The sequence below is a fragment of the Primulina eburnea genome, chromosome 18, assembly GCF_022965805.1.
Source record: "Primulina eburnea isolate SZY01 chromosome 18, ASM2296580v1, whole genome shotgun sequence".
Taxonomy (NCBI): Eukaryota; Viridiplantae; Streptophyta; class Magnoliopsida; order Lamiales; family Gesneriaceae; genus Primulina; species Primulina eburnea.
Genome location: NC_133118.1, coordinates 9,215,893 through 9,238,108, shown reverse-complemented (window position 1 = coordinate 9,238,108; position 22,216 = coordinate 9,215,893). Strand labels below are relative to the sequence as shown.

Genomic DNA, 22,216 nt, shown 5'->3' with positions numbered 1-22,216 from the left:
GAGGGTGTCGGGCATTTCTAGCGACCTTTTTATCTATCCCCGAGGAACCCAGCCAGTCAGCCTCAGATGTTCCGATTGTCAGAGATTTCTTAGACGTTTTTCCCGAAGACGTCTCTGGCATACCACCCGAGAGAGAGGTGGAGTTTTCCATCGAGCTTATGCCAGGTACGGCTCCGATATCCAAAGCGCCGTACCGACTAGCACCGACAGAGATGGCAGAGCTTAAGAAGCAGATTCAGGAACTTCTCGACAAGGAGTTCATTCGCCCGAGCTTTTCACCATGGGGCGCGCCGGTCTTATTTGTGAAGAAGAAAGATGGCTCGATGAGGCTTTGCATTGACTATCGGGAGTTGAACAGGGTTACAGTAAAGAACAAATACCCATTGCCGAGGTCATCCAGAGGATTGAATGCCATTTGGGTGATTGTAGATCGTCTTACCAAATCAGCGCACTTCTTGGCTATTAAGACGACATTCACCATGATTCAGTATGCAGAGCTGTATAACCGGGAGATAGTCCGACTTCATGGTGTTCCAGTTTCGATCGTATCCGACAGAGATTCCAGATTCACTTCCTCATTTTGGAAGAGTTTGCATTCGACTTTGGGTACGAAGTTGTTGTTTAGCACAGCTTTCCATCCGCAGACAGATGGACAGTCGGAGCGAGTTATTCAGATTTTGGAGGATCTTCTTCGCGCTTGCGTCATCGATTTCTCAGGGATTTGGGAGACGAACTTGCCATTGGTTGAGTTCACTTATAACAACAGCTTCCAGTCTTCTATTGGTATGGCTCCGTATGAAGCGCTGTATGGACGCAAGTGTCGATCTCCTGTTCATTGGGATGAAGTAGGAGAGAGAGTAGAGTTGGGTCCAGAGATTGTTCAGCAGGCAGCAAAGGTAGTAGTCAAGATCCGTGATAGGATGAGGACTGCTCAGAGCCGACAGAAGAGTTATGCCGATCAGCGGAGGAGAGACTTAGAGTTTGCAGTGGGCGATCATGCCTTTGTGAAAGTGGCACCTATGAAGGGTGTCATGAGATTTGGGAAGAAAGGGAAGCTCAGTCCGAGATTCATTGGACCGTTTGAGATCCTCGACAGAGTTGGGACGCTAGCGTATCGTGTGGCTCTTCCGCCGAATCTGGCCGGAGTACACAATGTCTTTCACGTCTCGATGCTGAGAAAGTACATGGCAAATCCTTCGCATGTGCTGAACTTTGAGCCGTTGCAACTTACTCCGATGGTTGCTTGGAAACTATACAAGGCTTCAAATGGTTCCATTCCGATGGTTGCTTGGAAACTATTATTGTAAGAGAATTCAACAAGTGACAATGATTCCTGCCAACCACCACTAAAATCCATCACAACTGCTCGCAACATATCCTCGAGTGTCTGAATGGTCCTCTCTGACTGACCATATGTCTGTGGGTGATATGCAGTACTCATCGCCAACTTTGAACCCAATGCTTGTAGAACCCGTAAATCAGTCTACGTTTAAGCCATGCATAATTCTAGATTTTAAATTTAATTGACTTCATTGCATAATTATTTTAAATGCATTTATTTGAAGTTAATTATTTTATTATTTCAGTTCAGTAGTTTGATTTTTAGCATTTCAGTTATTTCAGCGAGGCCGGACTGGAGTTGGAGTTTTGAGATAGAATTTAAGATTCGAGAAATATTTCAGGGAGTTAATTTAGCTAGCAAGTAAGTCCATTTAAGTTAAAAAGAGAGGTTTGAGGATTTAATTTAATTATTTGAGGTGATTATGAAATGAACTCATTTAAGTTATTTAATTAAGGGGTTAGCTCACTAAATTAATTAAAGGATTAGTAAGGCTTTTAAGGGTTATTAAATTACTAGATAATCAATTTCCCCCTACCATTTATCATGCATGTTTCGGCCACCTCCCCCTTGCCTAGCCTATCCTTTGCCAACTCATCAACTTTGACCTTTTCTTTGCATGTAAATTGTAGGATAATTCTATGATTTTTGGGAGCACAATTTAATTAATTAATGGGCATATCCTATACTAGAAAACAAGGGAAGAAATCGGCCATCACCCTCTAGAAACATCCCCCAACTCATTTGATATCAAACCATAATTCAAAATTCAAAACTTAGGAGACTTGGTCTTGATATGATCCTTATTTTGTGCACCCTTCTCCCCACCTTCATAACCAATCCCTTACACTCCCTCACCACCGAATTCAGAAGCATTTCATAGGTAAAAATCATGAGGCATAGCTGGAAATAATAGAGAGAAAATCGAGAGCTAGTGAGCAAACAAGAGAAGCGCTTCACTCCTCCGCGTCGCGTCGTCGTTGTTTCTTTTCGTTTCTATTTCAAACGAATCCAAGGCATGTATATACTTTTTCCAAACCTCAATCAAGTCATATTAGCAAGTATTTTTCAGTACATGATCATATTTTATCATTTCAAAAACCGAAATTTTCAGCAAAACAAGAAAGAAAATTCTGCACAGATTTTATCGACTTCCATGCTTCACGATTGGTATGTTTTGTTTCGATTTCAGGGATGGATCGTTCCAGGGGCTCAAAGCTGATTATGGACATGTACTAGGACATGTTAGGGCCATTTTAGAACGTTTTTTTCAGTCCCATGCTTGCTGGAAAAACCGAAATGACAGCAAGTCCCATAGGTGCAGGAAATGGTGTTCGAAAATTCAGTTTCTTGTCTTGAGGGTTTGATCTGATCTTGGCTGCCCCAAGGGCTCTTAGCCATGGTTGGATCACTCCCTTAGCATGTCTAAGACGTGACTAAGTCGCCCTTTTGGTGGCTTGATCCATGGCTCATCGGTTTTTTTAAATAAACAACACGAACAGTCCCTCCCCCTCTCGGTTTCCCTTCTTTTGACAGCATATGAGTTTCGAAATTGTGGGGTTTGATGTGAATCTTGGTTGGCCTAGGGCCCTTAGCCACGGTTTACACCTTGCCCCTAGATTTCTAGATCATGCCATGGTCAATCAAATGGCCACTGGAACGACACGAGACATCCATCGAAGTAACACACTACACACGCATACAAAAGCATTCTCGGTTGGAGTTTCGGTTTTGTTTCTGGTATGGTTCGAATTGTGGCTGGCCAAAAGCCCTTAGCCATGGTGCAAATCATTCCTTAGGACGTTGGTAAGGGTCTCTGGTCGGTGGTTCACGCCCCAATGGCCGATAGACTCGAAACCAACACAAGACGAACAAGTGCGCAGCTGCTGTATTTTTGACAACAAGTATGCTGCTGTTCAGAGGCATCGTTTGAGTTCTCGGTTGGCTTTTAGCCCATGGCCTTGGACTGGACAGTGCCTCATTGAGTTAGGAAGGTCATGTTTTTGACCGTTCGTCATTCGGATCATTTTTGAGGTCGTACGAGAATTTACGGTGCGATGTGCCAAATTGACTCTCGAAAGAGCGTTTCGTGTTTTGGCCTCCATTTCACCTAGATTTCGACCCTAATCATTTTAGGAGCATTATTTCAGTATTTTTAGCGTATTTTAATCATGACTAAATGACGGTTCGGTGTTGGTTCGGGTTTGGTTCAGAGTCATGATTAAATACGAAGTCATTAGGCGTCATAGTCGCATCTTTTGTACGTAAATTTCATAGTTGGGCAAGTTTTAGCATTTGCATATTTTTCATAGCACAGTTAGGTTGCAGAGAGCTGGGGACGATCCAATCCAATCTAGTTGGTAAATTACAGGATTTTTCATTATGCCAGTTAAATTATATTACGTGCATGAAAACAAAAAATGATATTTTTGAGATTTATGCGATATGGCTTGTGGTTCATTCACTATGTGGGAGTGTTATTTTATACGGTCGCCAGTGACCGATCAGTTCAGTATGGTACCACCCGGTCGCCAGTGATCGGCCAGCTCAGTTCAGTTTCAGCCTCCCCGGTAGCCAGTTACCGATCAGTTTCTGCTTAGTGCAGTGGCCACACAGGCGTAAAACATAATCTCAACAGAAAATTTTACCAGTTAATTCAGTACAGGGCTCCAAGGAGCAAACATTTTTACTGTGATTTTCAGTTCAGTTATGCACGTATCATAATTGATCAGTACAGATTATTTTCAGCATGCCTCATGACATGATATTTTTATCCCATGCATATTTTACTTGTTACCTGCGATATATGCATGCTGAGTCTTTAGGCTCACTAGACTTGATTGTTGTAGGTACCGATGAGGCCAGGGCCGAGGGCGGGGACCAGTGATCCAGCTTGGGTCGGCAGTAGTGGCACCCGAGGACCTCAGTGCAGCAGTTGTTATTTTATTCCGCAAACAATTTTTATCAGTCGTGGATAATTTTAAATTGAAATTGTTGGCAAACTTTATTTTCTTCCGCTCCTTCATTTTTAAACATTGAACGTGATTTAACTGTTGATTTTATGAATGAGGCTATTTAAGTTCTTTTGAAAAGAAAATTTTTAATTTTCCGCAAATTTTCAAGCAAGGAGTTTTTAGAGGGCCTTTACAATGCTGATTGCAAACTACCCCAAAACTTTGAAGCAAACCTGGGATCACGATCCGATACTATGGTTACAGGCACACCATGCAATCTCACTACATGATCGATGTAAATTTTTGTCATTTTCTTATAAGTACAGGTACGATCATAAGGAATAAAATGGGCTGATTTAGATAATCTATCCACAATCACCCAAATCGCATCACAACCACGATTAGAACGAGGTAGGTGCGTCACAAAATCCATAGCAATGTGCTCCCAATTCCACTGTGGCACTTCAAGACTATGTAACATACCACCAGGTCTCATTCTCTCAGCTTTAACCTGTTGGCACGTCAAACATCTAGCAACAAAGTCATAAATCTCTTTCTTCATACCTTCCCACCAGTAATGAGATTTCAAAATATGATACATCTTTCTGATTCCAGGATGAACACTGTGTCGACTACAATGAGCTTCTCGAAGTATAGCTTCTTTTAAGTCTATCAAATTCGGAACCACAAGTCTACCATTATAGCGTAGACATCCATCTGAAGTAACACTGAACTTGTCTGATTGACCTGTCTGAGTCAATTCTTTCAATTTATGAACATGCGGATCAGTTCTCTGTGATGCTTTAATTTTAGAAACAATTTGTGGTTCAACTTGAATAGATGAAACTATAAAGTAGTCGCCCTTAGACTGATTAGTCCATCCTGAAGTTCCCAAATGCTCATGAACTTTTGAAATAGTCAAAGATGTCAACATTTTAGGCTGAACCTTTCTACTTAGAGCATCTGCAACTTGATTCATTCGTCCTGGCTGGTACTGAATCTCACAATCAAAGTCCTTAAGCAATTCCAACCATCGACGCTGTCTCATATTCAAGTCGGACTGTGTGAAAAGATACTTCAGACTCTTGTGATCAGAATAAATCACAAATTGTTCTCCGTACAGATAATGACGCCATATCTTCAATGCAAACACAATGGCAGCTAACTCCAAATCATGAACTGGATATCGAGTCTCATGTGGCTTCAACTGACGAGATGCATATGCAATCACTCGCCCATTTTGCATCAAAAAACAACCCAGTCCATTTAGAGAAGCATCTGTACAGACAACAAGTCCACCTGAGCCTGAAGGCAAAGCTAGCACCGGAGATGTGGTGAACTTTTCTTTCAAAGTCCGAAAACTAGACTCACATTCTGCAGTCCACACAAAACGTCGATCTTTCTGTGTCAACTGGGTCATAGGCCTAGCTATTAGAGAAAATCCCTCAATGAAACGCCTATAATACCCAGCTAATCCCAAAAAGCTTCGAATCTCAGACAAATTGGTTGGTTTAGGCTAATTGATAACAGCTTCAACTTTACTAGGATCAACAGATACTCCTTGTGCAGATATAACATGGCCTAAAAATAAAACTCTGTCCAACCAGAACTCACACTTAGAAAACTTGGCATACAACTGCGCTTCTCCGAGTGTTTGGAGAACTAGTGTCAAATGTTTTTCGTGCTCTTTCTTTGACTTGGAATAAATCAAGATATCATCAATAAAAACGATAACGAAATTATCTATGAATTCCCGGAATACACGATTCATTAAATCCATAAACACCGCTGGAGCATTAGTCAAACCAAACGGCACGACTAGGAATTCGTAGTGTCCATAACGTGTCCGAAACGCTGTCTTAGGAACATCTTCCTCTCGGACTCTGAGCTGGTGATAGCCGGAACGAAGATCAATCTTGGAATACACAGAAGTACCCTGCAACTGATCAAACAAGTCGTCAATACGCGGCAGAGGATACTTATTCTTCACAGTATCTCGGTTCAACTGCCGATAATCGACGCACATTCTCATCGTTCCGTCTTTCTTCTTTACGAACAATACTGGAGCTCCCCAAGGCGACATACTTGGTCTGATATAGCCTTTCTCCAGTAAATCCTGAAGCTGTTCTTTGAGTTCTTTCAACTCTGTCGGAGCTAAACGATATGGTGCTCTAGATATAGGATTTGTCCCTGGCATCAATTTAATGCTAAGATCTATTTCCATTTGAGGCGGAAAACCCCGAATCTCATCAGGAAATACATCAGGAAAATCCTTAACAATAGGAATATCAGAAACTTTCAATCGTTCTTCCCGTGTTGCATCAAGAGCATAGATAAAAAATCCTTCGTTGCCGATTGACAACAACCTGAACATTTCCATTGCAGATACTAATGGAATTCGAGACTGTGAATCATAACCATAAAAATTCCATTTTCTGCCATAATACAGTCTAAATCTGACAATTCCATGGAAACAGTCCACAGTAGCTCGATAATTCGTCAATATACCATACCGAGGATACAATCGAAATCATACATGGCTAACTTGATTAGATTAGTTATCATAATATTATCCTCCAATCTAATCACACAATTTATGACTATCTCACGAGACATCAAGTATACACCGGCAGGAGTAGCCATAGACACAGTATCCAACAACTGAATGGTAGCAATCTCATGCTCATCAACAAATGCAGCAGTTAAAAATGAATGAGATGCTCCAGTGTCTATCAATATACGTGCAAGATAATCGAAAACATAGCAAATACCTGCAATCACTCCGCCTGGTGCATCCTGAGCCTGGTCCTGAGTTAATGCATGTACTCGAGCCTGCTGCGGCACCGGAAATTGCTGCTGAGGAGGACCTCTAGGTGGTGGATAGCCAGACTGCTGAAATGACTGTGCAGGAGCATACGGCCTGAAAGCTGGTCCTTGGGGAACCTGTCCAGACTGTTATGGCTGAAATTGCTGTCTTTGGGCATTGGGGCACACTTTAGCAAAATGCCCAACTTGACCACATATATAGCAAGACCCCTGGACTCCTATAAACTGTGAACTAAAATGTCTTCCACCACAGCATCACAGTACACAGCATTCGAAGACCCAACAACACTGCTCCCTCTAGTACTTCCTGAACTGGAGGAGCTGGACCGAGATCTCTTCTTAAATTGTTTACCTCTTGCTCTGAATCGTTGTTGCTTCGGTTGCTGGGATGACTGTTGAGGCTGATAAGGAGATAAACCCTCTGGCAACTGCATATGACTTCCAGATCCTTGAGAAGTAGATGCTGGAACTGGAACTGGCCGTGATTCTCCTCTGAGCAAACTAGCCTCTATCTTCTTCGCCATTTCTACAGCTTGAACATATGTATTAGGCGATCCAGTCATCACCAAAGTATGAATAGTCCCTTGTAGCCCATGCAGGAAACGAGAAAGTTTGGACTGATCATTTCTTGCAACAAGTGGCACATATGGCATAAGAGCAGAAAATTGAGAAGCATATTCAACAACCGTTTTATTTCCCTGCACCAATTGGTTGAACTCTTCTTCCTTGCCATAATAATAAGAAGGAGGTGCATATTCTTGGGTAAATTGAGTACGGAATACTTCCCAAGTAATGATTTGTCCATATGCTTTCAGTGCTTCCTCTGCAGCTTCCCACCAGAGTTGTTCTCGATCTTTTAACTGATAGATTTCCAGCTTTAGTCTGACACTTTCGATATATTCGAGAAAATTAAATGGATGGTTTATGATTTTCAACCATCCGGATGCTTTTTCGCCATTTTCAATGCCAAAGAATTTGGGAGGACGTAATTCTTGAAATTGAGAAATTATTAATTGCATCCCACCAACTTTCTGAGTCAACTGCTCGACTTCCTGATTCACTTCTTCCTCCACGTTTCTAGCAACTTGGGCTGCAGGACGACCACGTCTACCCCTGACAATATCTTCAAGTCCTCGGACATTCTGGGCTTCTGACTCCTGGACAACTTCTTTTCCCTTTTTGCCTCTTCCTCCAGGTGCCATTCTATAAGACACAAGGATTTAAAACCAAGGCAAAATAACTTAATAAGCACAAAAGAACCCAAGGAAAGCTGAAACTTAGTCTCGTAGCTAGTTATTAAACAAAGTTCAAAATCTAATCAACCATGCTAACTCAGGCTAATTCAAATAAATCACCGCACATAGTTCAAACAAGAGAAAATAGTCAAACACATACGCAATCATTTTATTTGTGTCTAGACTCAAGTGCCCTAGACTCTAATTCGAGCATATCCCAGTTACGCTCTGATACCAGCTGTGGGGGCCCGTGCTCCTGATTAATATTTAATTACCAAACAGCGGGATTTATTAATGTAAACAGCGAAAGCGATTAAAAATTTTCCATTTTGGGCCTACAGAAACTTCGGCATTACCTATTCGTAAATAGGACATCCCAAAAATCAAAACATCACAAATAAAATTTATATACTCGAAATAAAGTCACAACATCAATTCATAACATATAGCCGCACTGGCCAGGAATAAACACATGCAGAGCCGGCAAGGCTCGATCACAAAACTATCTGCAAAACATCGTAAAAATAACAGTACAGCTACACAGGGCATTCCCTGGCAAAAGTATGACTTAATGACATAATATCTGGGAACTCGCAACAACAATCCAACTACTGGGCACCGCTACCTGACGCTCCACCAGACGCGTCAAATCCTCCTGGATAATCTGCTATGGCATCAAAAACAACCACAACATAAACAAAAAAGAGGGGTCAGGCCCCAGTACGACGAACCAGTAAAATTATGACAATTATAACTGACGTGAAATAAAATCAAGTAAAATTCAATGAATTGCAATGCAATGCGTGTCAGTAACAATGAAATAACGGATACCAAAACGGAGTCCAAATGAAACGAATCAACAACAAGAACAGTGGCCACCCGTGTCAGGAATGTAGCAACATAATATCATGTCACCGCTCATCCATGCACGTAGCATCGAGGGTCCGGTAGCGACTCGATCAGTCCTCGAGCAGTCATCAGGAGAGTGCTAATCCTATCACTCGTTCCATCGATAAGATGTCAGGAGTGATTTATCCTATCACTCGCATCCATAGATGACGCAACATCTCAACAGATCAGCAATGATAGCGATAAACGGAGTCAAGGCTCGAAATGCTATGTATCAACTCAAATAAATGCATGAATGCAATCACGTATTCACAGAGGCACATAAAGCACGCCACAACTCATTACAAAATACTTAACATCATTCCACATCGCTATAGACGTCATAAGAAAACGGTTCATACGTACGTCAACTGATTACTAATTTACCACTGAAATATATTAAGGATTTCTCGCAGAATCCAATCATGTGGCAAATAATACATTTCATATCAAATTCCATTTATTTTTCTATTATTTGACAATTTAGCCTAAAATTCCCAAAAATCCATAATTTAGGCTTTAGTATTTCTAAATTCATATACGACAATTCTATAGCATCAAAACACCTGATTATTGAACACTAAAATTCGAAAATCCAATTAAATTCCGAAACTCTGGTAGATACCTCTAATCGGCTCAATTCTTGTACCTACAATCAATAATACAACATATATTAATTGTTGGAACTCAAATTAATTAAAATACCCAAAATTCAAAACCCTAACATTTGAATTATACCTCTGAAATTTCGAATATTACTCAAAACTTCATATTCAAGCTTCACCCAGCATAACCCGAGATTTCTTTCAACTTTTCCGGCGAAAACAATGACGGTTCTCCGACGGGATTTTTGGGGCTCGCGATTTTCTCAGAAAAATGGATATCAATGCGTAGCCCTTGTCGAGAGGATTCCGAATTTGTATTTATTTTAATTTTTTGACAATCGGAACGGCCACAATCGGTGTAAGAAATTTCGAAATTGAAAATGAAAGGAAACGCAGCTTTCGGTCGGAGGAGATTCACGATTCTTCTTTTCATTTCTTTTTCTTTTTTTTTTAAAAAAAAAACTCACTTAAATGGGCTGGGCTTTAGGGAAAATTTGGGCTGGGCTCTCACAGGTCCATCAGTTATGACATACCACATGTCATCATCTTGTGCAGCCATATGAGCCTGCATTCTGATTTTCCAATCATCAAATTCTTCTCTGTAGAACATAGGAATTTTGTTGAATGAAGTCATGCCAGCAAGTTTATAGATCAAAAGTATTCAAGAACAAGATTCAACTGCTCTGATACCACTTGATAGGATCGATTAACGTATCAAGAGTGTTTAGAAGGGGGAGAGGTTTGAATAAACACTCACAATTAAAACTGATCTTTTCGAATTAAAGCTTGATTTCTAACCGTCGCTAAGTGTATCGACGGTTTTCAAAAACTGTTGCAAATTCTACCTACCACAACAGATACAAACCGTTGTCGTTGAACGAACTTTCAACAATGCCCTCAGTTACAACAGTTTTAAAAGGTTACGACAACGGATCAACGGTATGCCGTTTTTGTTGTAGTGTCGTTGACTTCAGTGATCAAGCAAAATCTACCCGCTCATGTTATGGAAATAATTTTTTTATTCATATTACGTCATATATTGTATGATTACATGACATGTTTTAAGACGCCATACGAATCATTTCTAGGTTGTTCGGTTCCATTAATTTATTTTAGCTACCAATTATTTTTTAACGAGGACAATGGTTCTAAGAGGAAAGTTCATAGAGATTAATTTTTCTGAATCAAAATAATATTTATCGTTTCCCTAACTAATTACACGTATATAAAGTTATTTTACCTCTTAACGATAAAAAAATTTTACACCCAAGAAATCCTATTAATGAGTCGTACCTAAAATCGAGTGGTTGAAAGTGAGGACACACATTTGGTCAAACATAAAATCCCTTGATATGATGGAATATATTCATTTATGGGAAACATTATTTCTCCAATTAATTAGTATATGCATATATACACATAAAATCCCATGTTGGGATGGGCGTTTTGTAGTCGGCCATTGGGTACCCAACTCGATCGGATAAAACGTGATGGTGTCATATATATATATATATATATATATATATATATATATATATATATATATTCAGTGGGTGGTTTTACCTTTGATTTGAATGTGTTTTATTTAAATTGATGGTTTTTTAAAAACTTATTATTGTTTAAAAGTGATTGATTTTTTGTTGCGTTGGATTAATTTTGTTTTGATTGCAATATATTTTATTTAGATTCATGGTTTTCCAACAACTTTTTATTATTGTTATGCTATTTTGTGCATAATATTTATTTAATTATATATTTTTTAACCATATTATTATGTAATATAATTTTTTCTTTGTGATGTTGTAATGCCCGGAAATTAATCACTGTAATTGATGATTGATTGATTTATAATGTCATGTGATTATGAATGGACCAATCGGGATACCGAGAAGAGTATTTAAAATGAAAGTAGGGATTTTTGGTGCGAACCAAGACCGCACCCGCGGTCCCTACGACACAGCACCCGCGGTGTAGATGATGAAAAATGGATAGGATTGCCGTGGGGTGACCGCACCCGCGGTGTTTACGAGACCGCACCCGCGGTGCAGGACCGCACCCACGGCGCAGCAACGACCGCACCCGCGGTGTTGCGTGTTGCGCGGAAAATGAGCCACCTCTTAGCATGCATGCAAGGATATATATAAACCGTTCTTTCCTTCGAAATTAGTAGGAAAAGAATAGGAAAGCTCAGGGGAGGTTTGCGAAATCCTTACGCCTTTATATTTCAATCCGTCCATCTGATTTTGATTCCGACTTCGGTATTGAGTTCCTAGCGACGTAGGCTACAACTTGACGTAAGTTTTGCTACGTTTTGACATGCTTTGAAATTATGCTATTGTCAGAATTGAATGGAATTCATATATGGTGTTCTTGATATGTTAGACATCGTAGAATCGAAGTCAGATTAAGAAATAGACTGATTATGGAATTGTTATGATTTTCTGATTATAATCAGTTGATACCGGACAGATTTGGATTATGGATTGATTATAGATTGTATTGGATATGAGTTATGGATTGTAACTGTTATCTGGTGATATGGTATTGACGGGAATATGGAGATTGTACCGTTATGCCGTTGATTTTGAATTAAATCAAGATTTATCAGATTGTTAGTGATTCGAGTGGTATATTGACATAAGATTATTGATATTGTCATTACCAGACAGACTGTGAATTCAAGACTTCGACTGAGCAGGAAACCGAGACTGGAAAGAAAGGTATAAGTCAATGTGGTATTGGGAGATGGCCTTGAGTCGGTATGGACTTGGGTTTCCCTAAATCACATACTGTTACGCCTTAAACGCATACAAATCTCGAGGATGAGATTAATGTTTTTAATGCTGTAACATATCCCAAAGTTTTTGTTTTGATGATACCAAAACTTGGCTTAAAAATGTACTAATGTTTTATATTGAGGCATGCAGGAAACTAAGAACAAAGTTAAGTTCGGAAGATCCGAAGTTGGTTCGGACGTTCCGAAAAGGTGCCGATCAGAAGCAAAGTGGAAGCTGTTCGGAAGCTGCGAGGAGCCAGTTCGGACGGTCCGAAGACGTGATCGGACGTTCCGAACACAAGCAATCAAATCACTTGAATGCGGAGACAAATTGATCTGACTGATTGATTGAGTAAGATTTCGGACGCTACGAAGGACATGATCGGACGCTACGAAGTGTTGAAGATTTCAAATCTCTGGAAACGCGGGAATGTTCGGACGGTACGAACTTGAGTTCGGACCTTCCGAAGCTGTTCACACACTGTCTGAAAGAACTGTTCGGAAGATACGAAGTTTGATCGGTCCCTCCGAAGCACATGTTCGGACCCTACGAAGTCAAGAACGGACGATCCGAAGTCATCTCAGAATTACGCAAATTGATTTCAATCACATCGGACGTTCCGAAGCATAAACAGAAGATCCGAACCTTGGCGTCCAAGACTAGTATAAATAGGCCTTTGAGGATGCATTTTCAATCATCCACTCCACTCTCTCTTGTCTCTTACAAAGCTTTCTACTCTCTCTTGTGTGCGTTGATTAAAAGAGTTGTAATATCAAAAGAGTTGTAGAAAAAGAGTGAAAGTAATACTCCCGAGTGGGTTGTAAAGTTCGTGGCTATCCTTGGAGCCCTCAAGGCCAAGTAGACGCATCGAGGCGTGGTTGTAAAAGCTAGCTTGGAGCTCCTAAAGCCAAGTCGATATAGTGATACCTCGATCCTCATCGAGAAGGGGAGACGTAGACGATTCTTCGTCGAACTTCCATAAACATCTCTATCCCTCTTTACTTTACGCATTTACTTTACTACGCATTTATTTTACGCACTTACTTTACGCATTCATTTTATTTGTGATTGTCCCTCAAGTCTTCCGCTTGCAATTTTTGCAAACTCGTTTTAAAAACGCTAAAGGGCCTAAAAGAACCTATTCACCCCCCCTTTAGGTTCTTCAAGTGGTATCAGAGCCAGATTTTTCAAAATCTTTTTAATGGCCAATCTAGCAAGCGAGTATGCCCAAGGACAATCCACAAATCGTCCCCCTCTTTTCAATGGTACTAATTACGGATATTGGAAAAATAGAATATCTCTATACATCCAATCCGTCGATTACGACCTTTGGAAAATAACGGTGAAAGGTCCCTATATCCCCATGAAAACGGTGGATAATAAGGAAATTCCTAAGGGAATGGATGACTTCACCAAGGACGATATGAAACTTATCTCTCAAAATGCTAAAGCTATGAATATTCTTCATTGTTCTCTAGATATGAATGAATACAACCGAATCTCGGCTTGTACCTCCGCCAAAGAGATTTGGGACAAATTGGAGATTTGCCACGAGGGAACCAATCAAGTCAAAGAAACGAAGATAGACCTTCTCCAACTCAAGTACGAGACCTTTGAGATGGAACCCAAGGAGGATATCGACACCATGTTCCGGCGGCTCACCCAAATCATCAATGAGCTTGCCCAACTTGGTGAGAACTACCCAACTAAACAAGTGTGGAGGAGAGCCCTACGAGCATTACCGGCGGAATGGGATGGAAAGCGCACGGCTATCATTGAATCCAACAAGGGAGATGCGGCATCCTACGACCTTGATCAACTTCATGGGACCCTAAAGACCCATGAACTTGAAGTATCTACCCGGAAGGAGTCAAAGAAAGATGACGATAAAGTAAAGGCGAAAGGGATCGCCTTGACCAGTCAACTTGAAGATAGCGACGATGAAGAAATGGCACTCCTCACTAGAAAGTTCAAAAGATTCATGCGGAGTTCCAACTTCAACAAGAAAGACAAAAAGTTTGAGAAGGAAGTGACCTGCTACAACTGTCAACAAAAGGGTCACTATGCAAACGAGTGTCCCTCCAAGAAGAAGGCCGGCAAAGACAAGAAAAAGGCCCTTCTAGCCACGTGGAGCGACAGCGACAACGAAGAAGAGTCTACCCTATGCTTCATGGCGAAGGAAGATCATCTGACCGACTCGGATGACGACGAGGTACCCTCTTACGATGAATTACTCTCCGCTTACACTAGTATGTACAATAAGGCTAAGTCACTTAGAAATGAGAATAAGCAACTTAAAACTGAACTAGAAGCTAGGATGCATGACAACACTAAGCTCAAGACAAACCTAAGAGACTTAGAGAAAGCCTTCAACAAGTTCAATGTGAGTAGCGGTAAACTAGAAAACCTCTTGAGCATGCAAAGGTGTAACTTCGACAAAGGAGGTCTAGGATATGAAAAGAAATCAGTCAACTTCGCCAGTCTTATCGCAAAGGCAAAACCAAGAACACCACCAACATGCACTTACTGTTGTAAAATAGGCCACATAAGACCTAAATGCAAGAAACTTAGACACCAACACAACAAGAATAGTTATTGGAAATGGATCCCCAAATCCTCAACTACTACTAACCTCAAAGGACCCAAAGAAACGGGTACCAACTATCAAACTGTATCTCAACCTTGTAGGGACAAAGGGGAGACAAGTCATCGAGCACTTGGTATCTTGACAGTGGATGCTCTCGACACATGACGGGAGAAAAGAAGCTGCTACAATCCATTCGACCAAAAGAAAAGGGATCGGTGACCTTCGGAGACAACAGCAAAGGGATCATAGAAGGCATCGGCTCAATCGGTATATCTAACTCTACTATTATTGATGATGTACTTCTTGTGAAAGGGCTTAAACATAACCTCCTAAGCATTAGTCAATTGTGCGATAGGGGTTATGAAGTCAAATTCACACCACACGATTGCACTGTATCACTCACAACTGACAAAACCATTAGTTTCAAAGGTTATAGAAGTGAAAATGTTTACAAGGTCGATTTAAAGATTTCATCTTTTTCAAAAATAAAAAGCCTTGTAACATTAAATGTTGATGACAACATTCTTTGGCATAGACGACTTGGTCATGTTGGGATGAGCACCATAGAAAAACTTTTAAAACTTGACCTAGTTTCCGGAATGCCAAAGCTGAATTTAAAATTAGATTCTTTTTGTGATGCTTGTCAACTTGGTAAACACACAAAGGAATCTTTTAAAAATAAAAATTTTGTATCCACTTCTATGCCCCTTGAATTACTTCACCTAGATTTATGTGGTCCCTCGAGGACAACTAGTCTAGGAGTAAAATCTTATGCTTTTGTCATTGTAGATGATTTTTCACGTTTTACTTGGACATTGTTTTTAGCCCACCAAAATGATGCCTTTGATCATTTCAAAATTTTTGTCAAAAAGGTTGAAAATGAGAAAAATCTTTTGATCAAACAAATCCGTAGTGACCACGGAACGGAATTTCAAAATGAAAATTTTTCAATTTTTTGTCAAAGCAAAGGCATTGGTCACAACTTTTCTTGTCCTAGAACTCCTCAACAAAACGGTGTCGTTGAGAGGAAGAATAGGACCCTAGTAGAGATTGCAAGGACCATGCTATGTGAGCATTCTCTACCAAAATATTTTTGGGCTGAAGCAATGAGTTCTGCTTGTTACATCATCAATCGCGTATCAATAAGGCCAATTCTCAAGAAAACTCCATACGAACTATGGAGAGGGAGAAAGCCTAACATTTCTTACTTCCGCGCTTTTGGATCAAAATGCTTCATCCACAACAATGGTAAGGACAACCTGGGTAAGTTCGATGCTAAATCGGACAAAGGTATCTTTCTTGGTTACTCTACTTCTAGCAAAGCATATAGAGTCTTTAATAAACGTACTTTACTAGTTGAAGAATCTATTCATGTCATATTTGATGAAACTAACCCTTGCTTGCCTAGAACTGTTGTTTCTGATGATGATGATATAGATATCCTTGGCGAAAAGTTGGAGTCCACAAGCCTAGATGATGTTCCTAAAGATCAAGAGGACGCACCTCTTCCGAAGGAGTGGACTACACACAAGGATCATCCCATGGACCTCATCATTGGTAGCCCATCGAAGGGAGTATCTACTCGCTCTTCTAATATGTGCAATTATCTTGCTTTTCTTTCTCACATAGAGCCTAAGAACATAGAAGAAGCTTTACTTGATGATTCTTGGATTATTGCTATGCAAGATGAACTAAATGAATTTAGAAGGAATAAAGTTTGGAATCTTGTACCTAGACCCACTGATAGACCTGTCATAGGAACTAAATGGGTATTTAGGAACAAGTTAGATGAGCATGGTACAATCACTAGAAATAAAGCTAGGCTAGTAGCTAAAGGATATAGTCAAGAAGAGGGAATTGATTATGATGAGACTTATGCCCCTGTTGCTAGACTAGAATCCATTCGCATGCTACTTGCTTTTGCTTGCTCTAGAGACTTTAAATTGTTTCAAATGGATGTTAAAAGTGCTTTTCTTAATGGTGATTTGAAAGAAGAAGTGTATGTTGAGCAACCTGTTGGTTTTGAAGATGTGCACTTATCTGATTATGTGTATAAACTTGATAAGGCTTTGTATGGTTTGAAACAAGCTCCTAGAGCTTGGTATGAGAAATTATCTACCTTTTTGTTGTCTAATGGTTTTTGTAGGGGTAAAGTTGATATTACCTTATTTACCTTGACTAAAAATAATGATTTGCTGATAGTACAAATATATGTAGATGATATTATTTTTGGTGCTACTAATGAACACTTGTGTAGAGATTTTTCCAAGCTTATGCAGGATCACTTTGAGATGAGCATGATGGGCGAGCTCAACTACTTCCTTGGTCTCCAAATCAAGCAATGCAAGGATGGTTTCTTTGTCAACCAAGGGAAGTACATCAAGGATATGCTAAAAAAGTTTGGGATGGAGTCTTCCAAAGCCTCATCCACACCTATGAGCACGACAGTCAGACTCGACAAAGATGAGGGAGGTAAACCTGTTGACCAAAAGTTATTTCGTAGCATGATTGGCTCCCTACTCTATGCGACTGCTAGTAGACCTGACATTATGTTTAGTGTTTGCTTGTGTGCACGATTTCAATCATGTCCAAAGGAATCACACTTATTCGCCTTAAAACGCATTTTCAAATATCTTTCAAATACTCCAAATCTCGGATTATGGTATTCTAAGAACTCATTTTTCGATTTAAAAGCTTACTGTGATGCCGACTTTGGAGGATATAAGGTGGATAGAAAGAGCACTAGTGGAACTTGTTTCTTTTTGGGAAATTGCTTGGTGTCATGGTTTTCTAAAAAGCAAAACTGTGTTGCACTTTCAACGACCGAGGCCGAGTATATGGCTGCCGGTAGTTGTTGTGCACAAATTCTTTGGATGAAGTATCAATTACTCGACTATGGTGTTACTTTTTCAAAAATTCCAATCTTTTGTGATAATACAAGCACCATATGTCTAACAAAGAATCCAGTTCAACATTCTCGTACTAAACATATTGACATTTGACATCATTTCATTCGTGATCACATTGAGCAAAATGATGTTGAACTTCACTATGTTGACACCAAGAATCAAATTGCTGATATTTTTACAAAACCACTAGATGAATCTACTTTTACTCGTTTGCGTGGTGAACTTGGCATGATTGAGTTGTAAACACTAGTCGAATACTCTCGTACATATTTGTTAAATTGAGGGGGAGTATTATTAATGTGAGCATTATAATGTCGGATAATACAAATTAATTGTATTTATCCATAATTATGGCTCAACATTCATTTATGTGCTAAATATTTTAAATTTTAGGTGTTCCTCATCTTGGCTACTTCGGAATCACCGCTCCTATTCGGATGCTCCGTTTCACCTCGGATCCACCGAACGTGTTCGGATCGTCCGAACCTGACCATAGGTTCCAGAACCTCCGATTCCCTCTTCGGACCATCCGAACACATATCGGATCGTCCGAACCTTCTTCCGATGTCATTAAATGTTCGCGCCTTCCCTGCCTGATTGTCAGACTTCGGACCCTCCGTTTACACTTCGTAGCCTCCGTTCTATGATCGGATTGTCCGATTGTTAATCGGATCGTCCGAACTGACTGCCAGATAACCGTTCCGTTCAAATTCCGGACCTTCCGAACTCATGTTCGGACCGTCCGAACATGGCCTATAAATAGGCGTTCGGATCCTCTGATTTACTTGCTCATTCACTCCTCTCTTTCTTTCCCCACACAAAACACTCACTACTCACTATGCCTCCGCGCCGTAACGCAGCTGGCCGAAATGTTCGCCCTCGTCACGGTGCCTTTCATCATGATCTTACCCAACCACCCAATCCTCGTCCTACCCCACCTGAATTCGAAACCCGTAACATTCTGCCTGGTCGTACCCTTCACACCGATTATCTTCGTGCAAATTTCTTTACGTTGATTACTCTTATTGAGTCTCAACGTTGGGGAAACTTCTTTCTACCTTCCGTACCCGATCTCATCTACCCCTCTCTCATACATCAGTTCTATGCGAACTTTTCCCTAGTTCTTGGTGGTGATGACACTCGTGTTGTTACCATTGTTCAGGATCGGTTCATTTCTTTTTCTACCGCCGACCTCTCCACTTGGTTCGATCTTCCTCGAGACGGACCGAGTGAGTTCTTTTCTCAGTCTTGGACTGAGAATGACCCCACTTTTGATCGAGTCACTGCCTTGACCACCATCTTCGGTCGTCCGCCTACTCCTGCCGATGACCGTCCTCATGCGAAGGACCTTCCTCCTCAGCTTCAGCTTGTTCTGAAGCTCATCACTTCTTCTATTGTTCCTCGCAGTGGAGACCTCTCCACTTGCAAATATCTCGATCTGTACATTCTCTATTATTTAGTCTCCCAGCGTCCTTTTAACCTTCCCCGTTTTCTTATGTACGCCATGGAGTACGCGGCTTCTTCTACTCGCGTCTCTTTTCCGTTTGGCCGCTTCATAAACCGGATTCTCGCTCATTTTGACATTGACTTTGTAGATGAAGAATCCTTATCTATTTCTCCCCGCGAGACTATCGACCATGATACTGTTGTTAAGATGGGACTCTCTTGGAATCCCGTCTTATCCTCTTGGGTCATCGACAAGGATCGCATCTTTGCGTCCTATCGTCCGACCGAACACTTTCATGTTCCCTTCGGTCTCCTTCCTCCTCACGTTCAGACGAGAGGATTTCCCGCTGGTCCCCCTACTACGGGTACCACTCCTACCCCTTCGGTTGATATTCCCTCTACATCCCATCAGCGTGTTCCCGACCCTATCAGCACTCCTTTGATGACCATGGATGACCTTCCTCATGGCTTCACTCCGCCTGCTCCCTCTGGACCCTACGATCGGATTTTCGAGTATCTCGAGCGATTGGAGACTCGTTTCGACACTCGTTTCTCCCTTTTGGAGTCTACCTTAGAGCGTCATCATACTGAGACTTCCTCGCGTCTTGATTCCATCGAGGCTGAGATGAGGAGACATAGAGAGTCGCGGGATGCGGATTCTTAGATTATGTTTTTGTTAGTTTTGTTTATTTTATCTTTATGCATCATTGTATAAAAGACTTGCATTTATTAGTGGATATTTTACCTGTTTATTTGTCTCTCTTTATGCTTATGTCTTTTTGCTTATCACAAAAAGGGGGAGAATTTATTTGGTTAAAATTGCTATTAAATGGTTATTAAATAAATTCGCCTTAATTCAACCTCTTAGACTTGTTATTTGATTAAGGGGGATTTATTTAATAATAATTTAGATTATGTTGATTATTGTTTCTCAATTTTTAACCAAGTTTTGTGATCATCAAAAAGGGGGAGATTGTTACGCCTTAAACGCATACAAATCTCGAGGATGAGATTAATGTTTTTAATGCTGTAACATATCCCAAAGTTTTTGTTTTGATGATACCAAAACTTGGCTTAAAAATGTACTAATGTTTTATATTGAGGCATGCAGGAAACTAAGAACAAAGTTAAGTTCGGAAGATCCGAAGTTGGTTCGGACGTTCCGAAAAGGTGCCGATCAGAAGCAAAGTGGAAGCTGTTCGGAAGCTGCGAGGAGCCAGTTCGGACGGTCCGAAGACGTGATCGGACGTTCCGAACACAAGCAATCAAATCACTTGAATGCGGAGACAAATTGATCTAACTGATTGATTGAGTAAGATTTCGGACGCTACGAAGGACATGATCGGACGCTACGAAGTGTTGAAGATTTCAAATCTCTGGAAACGCGGGAATGTTCGGACGGTACGAACTTGAGTTCGGACCTTCCAAAGCTGTTCACACACTGTCTGAAAGAACTGTTCGGAAGATACGAAGTTTGATCGGTCCCTCCGAAGCACATGTTCGGACCCTACGAAGTCAAGAACGGACGATCCGAAGTCATCCCAGAATTACGCAAATTGATTTCAATCACATCGGACGTTCCGAAGCATAAACAGAAGATCCGAACCTTGGCGTCCAAGACTAGTATCAATAGGCCTTTGAGGATGCATTTTCAATCATCCACTCCACTCTCTCTTGTCTCTTACAAAGCTTTCTACTCTCTCTTGTGTGCGTTGATTAAAAGAGTTGTAATATCAAAAGAGTTGTAGAAAAAGAGTGAAAGTAATACTCCCGAGTGGGTTGTAAAGTTCGTGGCTATCCTTGGAGCCCTCAAGGCCAAGTAGACGCATCGAGGCGTGGTTGTAAAAGCTAGCTTGGAGCTCCTAAAGCCAAGTCGATATAGTGATACCTCGATCCTCATCGAGAAGGGGAGACGTAGACGATTCTTCGTCGAACTTCCATAAACATCTCTATCCCTCTTTACTTTACGCATTTACTTTACTACGCATTTATTTTACGCACTTACTTTACGCATTCATTTTATTTGTGATTGTCCCTCAAGTCTTCCGCTTGCAATTTTTGCAAACTCGTTTTAAAAACGCTAAAGGGCCTAAAAGAACCTATTCACCCCCCCTTTAGGTTCTTCACATACTTTACTTTAGTGCATTGATATTTGCATTGATTTGATTAATATACTTGTTCTCTTGATATCTAGACAACAGGTATTGGTCGAACTGTCTTGTGACACACCGTGCCGGATAGTGGTGGTATCGCCACGGCACATTGCACGATGTCACAAGATAGGATGGTAGCGATAGAGCTACAGTCCTTGACGGTTAGGTCAGGACACTGGATGTTTGGTTATATCGAGTAATGGAATCTATTACGGAATTCGATATAGGAACACCATATTTGGTTATATCGAGTACAGGGTATTGGAATTCTTCTATTACGGAATTCGATATAGGAATACCAGGGCGCTGGTTATATCGAGTAATAGAGATTATGGTTCCATCCTTTACGGAATTCGATATAGGAATACCACATCTGGAAACCGGGATCCCTAGACTAGGATTGAGTCTAGTCTGAATTGTAGATCTACGAATATTGTCGACAGCATGATATTGATTATGTTTCAGATTTGTTACATATTCTGTTACCTGATTACATG

At 40.7% G+C, this 22,216-nt stretch overlaps 1 protein-coding gene across 1 annotated transcript; it reads right to left on the bottom strand.

Annotated features, from left to right (window-relative positions):
• Nucleotides 1–4,483: 4,483 nt before the first annotated feature.
• Nucleotides 4,484–8,321, bottom strand: LOC140819097 (uncharacterized). Its single transcript, XM_073179107.1, has 6 exons — nt 7,353–8,321; nt 7,065–7,236; nt 6,883–7,022; nt 6,246–6,697; nt 5,525–5,750; nt 4,484–5,332 (listed from the first exon to the last, which is right to left on the bottom strand). Exons 1-6 carry the CDS (start codon nt 8,319–8,321, stop codon nt 4,484–4,486), a joined length of 2,808 nt encoding a protein of 935 aa, XP_073035208.1.
• Nucleotides 8,322–22,216: the final 13,895 nt, after the last annotated feature.

Coding starts and splice junctions, on each gene's coding strand:
- LOC140819097 (XM_073179107.1), bottom strand. CDS start 8,321: ATGGCACCTGGAGGAAGAGGCAAAAAGGGAAAAGAAGTTGTCCAGGAG. Junction 5,751..6,245: donor CTGCCGCGTATTGACGACTT/GTTTGATCAGTT, acceptor TGGGTATTATAG/GCGTTTCATTGAGGGATTTT. Junction 5,333..5,524: donor TTTTGATGCAAAATGGGCGA/GTGATTGCATAT, acceptor AATATGAGACAG/CGTCGATGGTTGGAATTGCT.